Raw genomic sequence first — 14,313 nt, forward strand, 5'->3', positions numbered from 1 at the left:
TTAAGTACCGTGTAATATTAGTATGGCTTGTGTGTGATTATATATGTGTACAATGATATGTATAGGTTATGGATATTTGTGTGTGGACGCGTAAATGTATATACATGTGTATGTGGCGGGTTAGGGCCCTTCTTTCGTCTGTTCCTTGCGCTACCATCGCTAACACGCGGGAGACAGCGACAAAGCATAATAAATAGGAAAATAAATATATATATATATATATAATAATATATAAATATATATATATATATATATAATTATATATATTATAATTATATTATAATATATATATATATATATCCCTGGGGATAGGGGATAAGAATACTTCCCACGTATTCCTGCGTGTCGTAGAAGGCGACAAAAGGGGAAGGGAGCGGGGGCTGAAATCCTCCACCTCGTCGGTATTATTTTTAATTTTCAAAAGAAGAACATAGAATTGGCCCAGGTGAGGATATTCCCTCAAAGGCCCAGTCCTCTGTTCTTAATGCTACCTCGCTAATGCGGGAAATGGCGAATAGTTTGAAAGAAAGAAAGAAAAAGATATATATATATATATATATATATATATATATATATATATATATATATATATATATATATATATATATATATATATATATATATATATATATATATATATATATATATATATATGTATATATATATATATATATATATATATATATATATATATATATATATATATATATATATATATATATATATATATATATATATATATATATATATATATATATATATATATATATATATATATATATATATATATATATATATATATATATATATATATATATATATATATATATATATATATATATATATATATATATATATATATATATATATATATATATATATATATATATATATATATATATATATATATATATATATATATATATATATATATATATACACATATATACACACACACATATACATATATACATATAAACATAATTTATACTGTCTACCTTTATTTATTGCCATCGCCACCTCGCCACACATGAAATGACAACCCCTTCCCCCCTCATGTGTGCGACGTGGCGCTAGGAAAAGACAGCAAATGCCCCATTCGTTCACACTCATTCTCTAGATGTCATGTAATAATGCACCGAAACCACAGCTCCCTTTCCGAATCTAGGCCCCACAGAACTTTCTATGGTTTACCCCGGACGCTTCACATGCCCTGGTTCAATTCATTGACATCACGTCGACTCCGGTATACCATATCGTTCCAAATCAATCTATTCCTTGCACGCCTTTCACCCTCGTGCATGTTCAGGCCCCGATCACTCAAATTCTTTTTCACTCCATCTTTCCACCTCCAATTTGGTCTCCCACTTCTCCTCGTCCCTCCACCTCTGACACATATATCCTCTTGGTCAATCTTTCCTCACTCATTCTCTCCATGTGACCAAACCACTTCAAAACACCCTTTTCTTCTCTCTCAACCACACACTTTTTATTACCACACATCTCTCTCACTCTATCATTGATTATTCGATGAAACAACCTCATACCACCTATTGTCGTCAAACGTCATATTTGTAGCACCTTCACCCTCCTGCGCACAACTCTATCCATAGCCCACGCCTCGCAACCATACAACATTGTTGGAACCACTATTCCTTCAAACATACCCATTTTTGCTTTTCGAGATAATGTTCTCGACTTCCACACATTCTTCAAGGCTCCCAGAATTTTCATCCCCTCCCCCACCCTATGATTCACTTCCGCTTCCATGGTTCCATCCGCTGCCAGATCCACTCCCAGATATCTAAAACACTTTACTTCTTCCAGTTTTCTCGCTTCAAACTTACCTCCCAGTTGACTTGATCCTCAACCCTGCTGTACCTTATAGCCTTGCTCTTATTCACATTTACTCTCAACTTTTTTCTTTCACACACTTTACTAAACTTAGTCACCAGCCTCTGCAGTTTTTCACATGAGTCAGCCACCAGCGCTGTATCATCAGTGAAAAACAACTGACTTACTTCCAAAGCTCTCTCATCCCCAACAGACTGCATACTTGCCCCTCTTTCCAAAACCCTTGCATTCAGCTCCCCATATATATATATGTATATATATATATATATATATATACATATATATATATATATATATATATATATATATATATATATATATATATATATATATATATATATATATATATATATATATATATATATATATATATATATATATATATATATATATATATATATATATATATGTATATATATATATATATATTACTAAGGTCTCTGATCCACAACAGACTGCATAATTGCCCCTCTTTCCAAATCTCTTGCATCACCTCCTTAACAACCCCATCCATAAACAAATCAAACAAAAATGGAGATATCACACACCCCTGCCGCAGACCTACATTCACTGAGAACCAATCACTTTCCTCTCTTCCTACAAGTACACATGCCTTACATCCTTGGTAAAAACTTTTCACTGCTTCTAACAACTTGCCTCCCACACCATATATTCTTAATACCTTCCACAGAGCATATCTATCAACTCTATCATATGCCTTCTCCAAATCTATAAATGTTACATACAAATCCATTTGCTTTTCTAAGTATTTCTCACATATATTCCTCAAAGCAAACACCTGATCTACACATCCTCTACCACTCCTGAAACCACACTGCTCTTCCCCAGTCTGATGCTCTGTACATGCCTTCACCCTCTCAATTAATACCCTCCCATATAATTTCCCAGGAATACTTATTCCCATGAATACTAAACTTATACCTCTGTATTTTGAGCAGTCACGTTTTTCCCTTTTGCCTTTGTACCATGGCACTATACAAGCATTCCGAAATCCTCAGGCACTTCAACTGAATCATACATACATTGAATAACCTTACCAGTCAGTCAACAATACAGTCACCCCATTTTTTTTATAAATTCCACTGTAATACTATCCAAACCCGCTGCCTTGCCGAGTTTCATCTTCCGCAAAGTTTTTACTACCTCTCCTCTGTTTACCAAAGAGTTTTCCCTAACCCTCTCACTTTCCACACCACCTCGACCAAAATAGCTTACATCTGCCACTGTATCTACAAAACATTCAATAGACTTTCAAGATACTCACTCCACCTTCTTCTATTGACCTCCTGCCTCTTTCTTTTATACATCTCCCACTCATTTGCATTATTTCCCCACAAAGATCGTCGAAATGGCTCTCTCTTCTCTTTCTCTAATAATCTTACTTCATCCCACCACTCACGACCCTTTCTAATCTGCCCGCCTCCCACACTTCTCATGCCACAAGCAACTTTTGCGCAAGCCATCACTGCTTCCCTAAATGCATCCGATTCCTCCCCCACTCCCCTTACCACCTTTGTTCTCACCTTTTTCTATTCTGTTCTTAGTCTCTCCTTCTACTTCCTCACACAAGTTTTCTTCCCAAGCTCACTTACTCTCACCACTCTCTTCACCCCAACATTCTCTCTTCTTTTCTGAAAACCTCTGCAAATCTTCACCTTCGCTAACAAAAGATAATGATCAAACATCCCTCCAGTTCCATCTCTTAGCATATTAACATCCAAAAGTCTCTCTTTTGCGCGCCAATCAATTTCCCCGTAATCCAGTAACGCTCTCTGGCCATCTCTCCTACTTACATATGTATACTTATGTATATCTCTTTTTTTAAAGCAGATATTCCCAACCACCAGTCCATTTTCAGCACATAAATCTACAAGTTCTTGACCATTTCCATTTACAACACTGAACACCCCATGTATACCAATTATTCCCTCAACTGCCACATTACTAACCTTTGCATTCAAATCACCCATCACTATAACCCGGTCTCGTGCATCAAAACCAATAACACACTCATTCAGCTGCTCCTAAAACACTTGCCTCTTATGATCTTTCTTTTCATGCCCGGTGCATATGCACCAATAATCACCCACCTCTCTCCATCAACTTCCAGTTTTACCCATATCAATCTAGAGTTTACTTTCTTACACTCTATCACATACTCTATCACCACTCCTGTTTCAGGAGTAGTGCTACTCCTTCCCTTGCTCTTGTCCTCTCACTAACCCCTGACTTTACTCCCAAGACAGTCCCAAACCATTCTTGCCCTTTACCCTTGAGCTTCGTTTCACTCACAGCCATAACATCCAGGTTCCTTTCCTCAAACATACTACCTACCTCTCCTTATTTCTCATCTTGGTTACATCCACACACATTTAGACACCCCAATATGAGCCGTCGAGTAGGATGAGCACTCCCCGCGTGAATCCTTCTTCTGTTTCTCCTTTTAGAAAGTTAAAATACAAGGAGGGGAAGGATTCTAGCCCCCCGTTCCCGTCACCTTTAACCGCCTTCTACGACATGTGACGAATGCGTGGGAAGTATTCTTTCTCCCCCATTCTCCCCTGGGGAAAATGAAACAAGAAAAGTTCCCAAGTGCATTTTCATGTAATAATCACATCATCAGGTTAGACACAAGAGAGAAATATAACAATCAATTGATATACATCGAAGAGACGAAGCTAGGACGCCATTTGGTAAACATGTGATTGTCCAAAACATACAACGAGCGTTCATAAACTTATCATTTTACAAATCTTATTAAGAATAAAGTTATCTAATTTGTACAGACCATCACTAATATTAAGATTATAATTCTTTGTGTATTTAATAACAGAAGATTCAATGATATTTCTCTTGGTAATAGAGTTAGAGTTAACAACTGAGATGGCGTTACTCCAGTCAATAAAGTGATCATAGTTTTTAACATGATTAAATAAGGCATTTGATTCTTGTCCCGCTCTTATACTATATTCATGTTGCTTAAGTCTAACAGAAAGATCCTTACCAGTCTGACCAACATAAAATTTATCACAGTTTCCACAAGGAACTTTATAGATGCACCCAAGAGAATTTTCTGGTGAATTCCTGATTAAGATATTCTTTATAGTATGATTGTTGGTAAAGGCAACATTTACATTAAAGAATTTAAGCAACATGGGAAGTAAAGTGAAATTATTATTAAAAGGGAGGCCTAAAAGATTCTTGGTGTCAATAGGAGGTTTGGGCTCAACTCTATAAAATAATTTCTTTGCTAACCTAAGGGATTTATCAATGAAAAAAATAGGGTACTTTAACTTAGATCCAATAGAATATATCTTCTCAAACTCATCATCAATAAACTCTGGACTGCAAATACGTAATGCCCTTAGGAACATAGATTGAAATGATGATAATTAATGATAGTTTTCTGTATATGCTAAACTTAAACTTGTTTTAGCAAATACAGAAAACCACCAATGTATGCTCATATATCCATTATTACTCATCTCAACATGACCGAGTTAAACTATATATATATTATATATATTATGTATATATATATTATGTATATATATATATATATATATATATATATATATATATATATATATATATATATATATATATATATATATATATATATATATATATATTCCTGAGGGAAGGGGAGGAAGAATACTTCACACGCATTCCTCACGTGTCGTAGAAGGCGACTAAATGGGACGGAATCGGGGTGCTGGAAACCCTTCCCTCCTTGTATTTCAACTTTGTAAAAGGGGACACAGAAGAAGGAGTCACGTGGGGATTGCTCATCCTCCTCAAAGGCTCAGATTGGAGTGTCTAAATATGTGTGGATGTAACCAAGATGAGAAAAAAGGAGAGATAGGAAGTGGGATTGAGGAAAGGAAACTGGATGTTTTGTCTCTGAGTGAAACGAAACCTAAGGGTAAAGGGAAGATTGGTGTGTGAATGTCTTGGGAGTAAAATCAGGTGTTAGAGATAGGATAAGAGCAAGGGAAGGAGTAGCACTGCTCCTGAAAGAGGAGTGGTGGGAGTATGTGATAGTGTAAAAAAGTGAACTCAAGATTGATATAGGTAAAACTGAAAGTGGATGGAGAGAGATGGGTGATTATTGGCGCATATGCACCTGGGCACGAGAAGAAAGGTCATGAGAGGCAAGTATTTTGGGAGCAGCAGAGTGAGTGTGTTCGTACTTTTGATGCACGAGACCGGGTTATAGTGATGAGTGAATTGAATGCAAAAGTGAGTAATTTGACAGTTGAGGGAATAATTGGTGAACATGGGGTGTTCAGTGTTGTCAATGGAAATGGTGAAGAGCTTGTAGATTTATGTGCTGAAAAAGGACTGGCGATTGGGAATACCTGTTTTAAAAAAGAGAGATATCCATAAGTATGCGTATATAAGTAGGAGAGATGGCCAGAGAGCGTTATTGTATTTCATGTTAATTGATAGGCTCGCGAAAGAGAGACTTTTGGATGTTAATGTGCTAAGAGGTGCAGCTGGAGGGATATCTGATAATCATCCTGTGGAGGCGAAGGTGAAGATTTGTAGAAAAGACGAGAGAATGCTGGGGTGAAAAGAGTGGTGAGAGTAAGTGAGCTTTTGAAGGAGACTTGTGTGAGGTGGGCAGTGTGTGAGGTGGGCAGATTAGAAGGGTAGTGAGTGGTGGGATGAAGTAGTAAGATTATTAGTGAAAAAGAGGAGAGAGGCATTTGGACAATTTTTGCAGGGAAATAAAGCAAATGAGTGCTAGAAGTATAAAAGAAAGAGGCAGGAGGTTAAGAGCAGGGTGCAAGAGGTGAAAAAGAGGGCAAATGAGAGTTGGGGTGAGAGAGTATCATCAAATTTGAGGGAGAATAAAAATATGTTTTGGAAGGAGGTAAATAAAGTGCGCAAGACAAGGGAACAAATAGGAACTTCAGTGAAGGGGGCAAGTGAGGAGGTGATAACAAGTAGTGATGATGTAAGAAACTGATGCAGTGCGTATTTGAAGGTTTTTTGAATGTGTTTGATGATAGAGTGGCAGATATAGGGTGTTTTGGTCGAGGTGGTGTGCAAAGTGAGAGGGTTAGGGAGAATGATTTGGTAAACAGAGAAGAGGTAGTATAAGCTTTACGGAAGATGAAAGCCGGTAAGGCAGCGGGTTTGGATGTTATTGCAGTGTAATTTGTTAAAAAATGGGGTGACTTTATTGTTGACTGATTGGTGAGGTTATTTTATGTATGTATGACTCCTGGTGAGGTGCCTGAGAATTGGTGGAATGCTTGCATAGTGCCATTGTACAAATGCAAAGGGGGTAAAAGTGAGTGCTCAAATTACAGAGGTATAAGTTTGTTGAGTCTTCCTGAGAAATTATATGGGAGGATATTGATTTAGAGTGTGAAGGCATGTACAGAGTATCAGATTGGGGAAGAGCAGTGTGGTTTCAGAAGTGGTAGTGGATGTGTGTATTAGGTGTTTGTTTTGAAAAATATATGTGAGAAATACTTAGAAAAGCAAATGTATTAGTATGTAGCATTTATGGATCTGGAGAAGACATATGATAGAGTGGATAGAGATGCTCTGTGGAGGGTATTAAGAATATATTGTGAGAGAGGCAAGTTGTTAGAAGCAGTGAAAAGTTTTTATCGAGGATGTAAGGCATGTGTACGTGTAGGAAGAGAGGAAAGTGATTGGTTCTCAGTGAAAATTGGTTTGCGGTAGGTGTGTGTAATGTCTCCATGGTTGTTTAATTTTCTATGGATGGTCTTGTTAGGCAGGTGAATGCAAGAGTTTTGGAAAGACGTGTAAGTATGAAGTCTGTTGTGGAGTAGAGAGCTCGGGAAGTGAGTCAGTTGTTGTTAGCTGATGATACGGCGCTGGTGGCTGATTCATGTGAGGAACTGCAGAAGCTGGTGACTGAGTTTGGAAAAGTATGTGAAAGAAGAAAGCTGAGAGTAAATGTGTATAAGAGCAAGGTTATTAGGTACATTAGGGTCGTAGGACAAGTCAATTGGGGGTTAGTTTGAATGGCGAAAAACTGGAGGAAGTGAAGTGTTTTAGATATCTGCGAGTGGATTGGGCAGCGGATAGAACCATGGAAGCGGAAGAGAATCATGGGGTTGGGGAGGGGGGGAAGGTTCTGGGAGCGTTGAAAAATGTGTGGAAGTCGAGAACATTATCTCGGAAAGTAAAAATGGTTATGTTTGAAGGAATAGTGGTTCTATCAATGGTATATGGTTGCGAGGCGTGGGCTATTGATAGAGTTGTGCGCAGGAGGGTGGATGTGCTGGAAATGAGATGTTTGAGAGGACAATATATGGTGTGAGGTGGTTTGATCGAGTAATTGATAATAGGGTAAGAGAGATGTTTCGTAATAAAAAGAGTGTGGTTGAGAGAGCAGAAGACTGTGTGTTGAAATGGTTTGGTCACATGGAGAGAATGAGTTAGGAAAGATTGACCAAGAGGATACATGTGTCAGAGATGGAGGGAACGAGAAGTGGGAGACCAAATTGGAGTTGGAAAGATGGAGTGAAAAAGATTTTGAGTTATCGGGGCATGAACATGCAGGAGGATGAAAGGCGTGCAAGGAATAGAGTGAATTGGAACGATGTGGTATACCGGGTTCGACGTGCTGTCAGTGGATTGAACCAGGGCATGTTAAGCATCTGGGGTAAACCATGGAAAGTTCTCTGGGGCCTGGATGTGGAAAGGGAGCTGTGGTTTCGGTGCATCATTACATGACATCTAGAGACTGAGTGTGAACGAATGTGGCCTTTGTTTTCTTTTCCTAGCGCTACCTCGCGCACATGCTGGGGGAGGGGGTTGTTATTTCATGTGTGGCGGGGTGGCGTTAGAAATGAATGAAGGCTGACAGTATAAATTATGTACATGTGTATATATGTATATGTCTGTGTGTGTATATATATGTATACATTGAGGTGTATATGTATGTATATTTGCATGTGTGGACGTGTATGTATGTACATGTGTATGTGGGTGGGTTGGGCCATTCTTTCTTCTGTTTCCTTGCGGTATGTATATTTGCGTGTGTGTGGACGTATATGTATACATGTGTATGGGGGTGGGTTGGGCCATTTCTTTCGTCTCTTTCCTTGCGCTACCTCGCTAACGCGGGAGACAGCGATAAAGCAAAATAGATAATGAATAGAATATATATATATATATATATATATATATATATATATATATATATATATATATATATATATATATATATATATATATATATATATATATCTTTTTTTTTTTTTTTTTGCTTTGTCGCTGACTCCCGCGTTTGCGAGGTAGCGCAAGGAAAGAGACGAAAGAAATGGCCCAACCCACCCCCATACACATGTATACATATACGTCCACACACACGCAAATATACATACCTACACAGCTTTCCATGGTTTACCACAGACGCTTCACATGTCTTGATTCAATCCACTGACAGCACGTCAACCCCGGTATACCACATCGCTCCAATTCACTCTATTCCTTGCCCTCCTTTCCCCCTCCTGCATGTTCAGGCCCCGATCACACAAAATCTTTTTCACTCCATCTTTCCACCTCCAATTTGGTCTCCCTCTTCTCCTCGTTCCCTCCACCTCCGACACATATATCCTCTTGGTCAATCTTTCCTCACTCATTCTCTCCATGTGACCAAACCATTTCAAAACACCCTCTTCTGCTCTCTCAACCACGCTCTTTTTATTTCCACACATCTCTCTTACCCTTACGTTCCTTACTCGATCAAACCACCTCACACCACACATTGTCCTCAAACATCTCATTTCCAGCACATCCATCCTCCTGCGCACAACTCTATCCATAGTCCACGCCTCGCAACCATACAACATTGTTGGAACCACTATTCCTTCAAACATACCCATTTTTGCTTTCCGAGATAATGTTCTCGACTTCCACACATTCTTCAAGGCTCCCAGAATTTTCGCCCCCTCCCCCACCCTATGATCCACTTCCGCTTCCATGGTTCCATCCGCTGCCAGATCCACTCACAGATATCTAAAACACTTCACTTCCTCCAGTTTTTCTCCATTCAAACTCACCTCCCAATTGACTTGACCCTCAACCCTACTGTACCTAATAACCTTGCTCTTATTCACATCTACTCTTAACTTTCTTCTTTCACACACTTTACCAAACTCAGTCACCAGCTTCTGCAGTTTCTCACATGAATCAGCCACCAGCGCTGTGTCATCAGCGAACAACAACTGACTCACTTCCCAAGCTCTCTCAACCCCAACAGACTTCATACTTGCCCCTCTTTCCAAAACTCTTGCATTCACCTCCCTAACAACCCCATCCATAAACAAATTAAACAACCATTGAGACATCACACACCCCTGCCGCAAACCTACATTCACTGAGAACCAATCACTTTCCTCTCTTCCTACACGTACACATGCCTTACATAATCGATAAAAACTTTTCACTGCTTCTAACAACTTGCCTCCCACACCATATATTCTTAATACCTTCCACAGAGCATCTCTATCAACTCTATCATATGCCTTCTCCAGATCCATAAATGCTACATACAAATCCATTTGCTTTTCTAAGTATTTCTCACATACATTCTTCAAAGCAAACACCTGATCCACACATCCTCTACCACTTCTGAAACAACACTGCTCTTCCCCAATCTGATGCTTTGTACATGCCTTCACCCTCTCAATCAATACCCTCCCATATAATCTACCAGGAATACTCAACAAACTTATACCTCTGTAATTTGAGCACTCACTCTTATCCCCTTTGCCTTTGTACAATGGCACTATGCACGCATTCCGCCAATCCTCAGGCACCTCACCATGAGTCATACATACATTAAATAACCTTACCAACCAGTCAACAATACAGTCACCCCCTTTTTTAATAAATTCCACTGCAATACCATCCAAACCTGCTGCCTTGCCGGCTTTCATCTTCCGCAAAGCTTTTACTACCTCTTCTCTGTTTACCAAATCATTTTCCCTAACCCTCGCACTTTGCGCACCACCTCGACCAAAACACCCTATATCTGCCACTCTATCATCAAACACATTCAACAAACCTTCAAAATACTCACTCCATCTCCTTCTTACATCACCACTACTTGTTATCACCTCCCCATTTGCGCCCTTCACTGAAGTTCCCATTTGCTCCCTTGTCTTACGCACTTTATTTACCTCCTTCCATAACATCTTTTTATTCTCCCTAAAATTTAATGATACTCTCTCACCCCAACTCTCATTTGCCCTTTTTTTCACCTCTTTCACCTTTCTCTTGACCTCCTGTCTCTTTCTTTTATACGTCTCCCACTCAATTGCATTTTTTCCCTGCAAAAATCGTCCAAATGCCTCTCTCTTCTCTTTCACTAATACTCTTACTTCTTCATCCCACCACTCACTACCCTTTCTAATCAACCCACCTCCCACTCTTCTCATGCCACAAGCATCTTTTGCGCAATCCATCACTGATTACCTAAATACATCCCATTCCTCCCCCACTCCCCTTACTTCCATTGTTCTCACCTTTTTCCATTCTGTACTCAGTCTCTCCTGGTACTTCCTCACACAAGTCTCCTTCCCAAGCTCACTAACTCTCACCACCCTCTTCACCCCAACATTCACTCTTCTTTTCTGAAAACCCATACAAATCTTCACCTTAGCCTCCACAAGATAATGATCAGACATCCCTCCAGTTGCACCTCTCAGCACATCATGAACCATGATGATGAGTATAGTAATACATGAGAAATGTTAAGTTTATACAATGGTTGTGCGATCTCGCTGCAGTTCTTTAAGTATCTACTAAACAGTTCACGGTGAAGTATGAGGAGAACTAAGCTTCTCCCTCGTCCTTGTCAGGCAAGCCCACTTGTGTGCTCGTCAGGATTTCGAGTACTGGGTAGCTGGCCGCCTCACACGCTCAGACGGCAGTAACCCGCTGTACTTTGGACGGGAAAACCTCATTCCTGGTGCATCTGCCTGGCCTGTTCCTCACGACGCCCCCTACAAACCTCAGCTGGACACAGTGATGATGATCGTGAAAGAGGTGAGTCTATGGCTAATTTCAATCCTTTTTATTGTAAACAGTTAATTCTTTGGTAAAGAAAATGGGGGACTAGAACTTCATTTATGGAAGAAAGTGTACATTTGTAGAAAATTTTTATGGAAAAATCTCTCCAAAATAATCGGAAGAAGTCAGAAATATCGGCATCATAACAGATGATGCACATCAGTTATTGGTCTGACAATAGGTTAAAGCAGTCTTCTTCATAGGGATTTTATCATTCCGACCCATTCAATTAGTTTCATGATGCTATCACGAAGCAGTCTTAAGTACTAATGACGACAATAATTACGTATCAAAGCATTTCTTGAAAAAATCCTCACATGCAGAAATAGATTACCAATATACGTAAGTACTATATTCAGATGATCACACACACACACACACACACACACACACACACACACACACAAACACACACACACACACACACACACACACACACACACACACACACACACACACACACACACACACACACACACACACACGCACAAACACACGCACACACACATACACACACACACACACACACACACACACACACACACACACACACACACACAAAGACACACACACACACACACACACACACACACACACACACACACTCACCAAATCCCACCACACATATGTGTGTGTGTGTGTGTGGGTGTGTGTGTGTTGTGTTTTGGTGTGTGTGTGTGTGTGTGTGTGTGTGTGTGTGTGTGTGTGTTTGTGTGTTTGTGTGTGTGTGTGTGTGTGTGTGTGTGTGTGTATGTGTGTGTGTGTGTGTGTTTGTGGGTGTGTGTGTTTAGTTTTGTATTGAAGATACAAACTCTCGCCAAAACCCATTTCATACATGATCCAGCACCTTCTTGTGATCTGTAGGTTACTAAACTCTTACATGATCAGCTAAACAAGGTATATTATTCCTGCATATATATTCTCTCAACACCCAATCACATACAAGTCACTTGAATAGAGCTTTGTGTAACACGGAGGCTTGAACACATCACAGGCCGGCTTGTACGAGAAATGGACTGAAGACACGTTGGATGAAACCCGACTGGAGAATCGTGCGAAGGATCGAGAGCAGCGGCAGGAGAAGGGCTGGGTCGAGACACATGCTGCCACAAGCCTCAGTAAGGCCCTCACCATCGTACACATGCAGGGCCCACTCATCCTCCTCCTCCTAGGCTTTATCATCTCTGGCCTCGCCTTCACCATCGAGCTACTTAAACTGCCTCTTTGTCCCTGAGAACTAGCTGAGGAGGACATGTCTCCTTCCATTCACTAGGAAATGCTGTACAAGTTATCCTTTCGAGGTCATGTCTTAAATGGTGTAAAGTTCTATGTCCATGTTGTTATGTATATCATCTCTGCTGCTTTGGAAGTTATGCTTCGAGATCTTATGTGGGAAATGGTCAAGGATTGTTTTAGGTTTAGATTATCATGTAAATGGTCTACAATTTTTGTAAGCGTTAGTTTTTCTTTGTTTGCACAAAAAATGTGATATGAATGTGTCAGTGATAGAGAAAGAAGTCTCTGAGCTTAGCTTGATACAGTTTCATAATTTCACATCACTTATTGTCCATTTTGTATTAAAAGTAAATGTTTCTAAATACAATAAAATTTCATTCATATTTGTTTGTCTGTCTTGTTTGGGTTAACAGCCAGTGACCTATAAGTAAGGTCATTAGGTCTGCAACCCTGTTTGATTTTTGACTGTGTAAAGTCCCTACATTATAACCATATCAATACCTATAAGTCCTTTCCAGCCCTATGGGAGAAAAAGATATTGGAAGAAAAGTTGGTAAGTGATTATTGTGTCAACGTGGCAGCATACACCACCCAGTGGGCACAACATCCATTGGTGCAGCTGCCAGAAGGACTGCGCAAAAGATAGAATAGATTAGAGATAGTCCTTCACCGTAACATGAAACACATATGTAAATCACTACAAAATAACACCGGCAACTCGTCAGCTGGACACTATAACGGAACCAATTTCAAACCAAACCACTCCCAATCCGGGCCAGCAGCATGATGAGCAAATTGCTTCGCCCACCACACAACCAGCCCAGAGCGAAAGCAGCCACGCCCCGGCACAGAGTCGAACCAACGAACCACCTTATATCATCTTGATTATTTCCATTTCCTTAAGAAAGATAAATAATTGGTTAGTTATGTTGTTTTCATCACCAATTAGATTGTACGTTTTCTTTTCCTTGAAAAAATCTATAAGCCTCTTCCTGGGGTGCTGTAGGTGCAGTTGAGGCGTAAAAGAACCAGCACGACTTCCTCTCTTCTGTTCTTCCTGTACGAGGTCGTCCTGTCCGCTACATGTAGTTTGTATTTCTTGGCAGAGTCAGGTTGATCTACTGACTTTGCTAA

The 14,313-nt window shown here is 39.6% G+C and overlaps 2 protein-coding genes across 2 annotated transcripts in view; one reads left to right on the forward strand and one right to left on the reverse strand.

The window, feature by feature from the left end:
* The window catches only part of LOC139763147 (ionotropic receptor 21a-like), a 17,801-nt gene extending 4,245 nt beyond the window's left edge, over window positions 1–13,556 (forward strand). The window contains exons 3-4 of the mRNA XM_071688852.1: window positions 11,733–11,919; window positions 12,938–13,556. Coding sequence (XP_071544953.1) covers window positions 11,733–11,919; window positions 12,938–13,177 — 427 coding nt within the window. The 3' untranslated portion in view covers window positions 13,178–13,556. The remainder of the gene's footprint in view (window positions 1–11,732; window positions 11,920–12,937) is intronic.
* Window positions 1–14,313, reverse strand: part of LOC139763325 (ionotropic receptor 21a-like) — a 638,186-nt gene that overhangs the window by 515,059 nt on the left and 108,814 nt on the right. The gene's annotated exons all lie outside the window — the stretch shown is intronic.

The sequence above is a fragment of the Panulirus ornatus genome, chromosome 46, assembly GCF_036320965.1.
Source record: "Panulirus ornatus isolate Po-2019 chromosome 46, ASM3632096v1, whole genome shotgun sequence".
Lineage (NCBI taxonomy): Eukaryota > Metazoa > Arthropoda > Malacostraca > Decapoda > Palinuridae > Panulirus > Panulirus ornatus.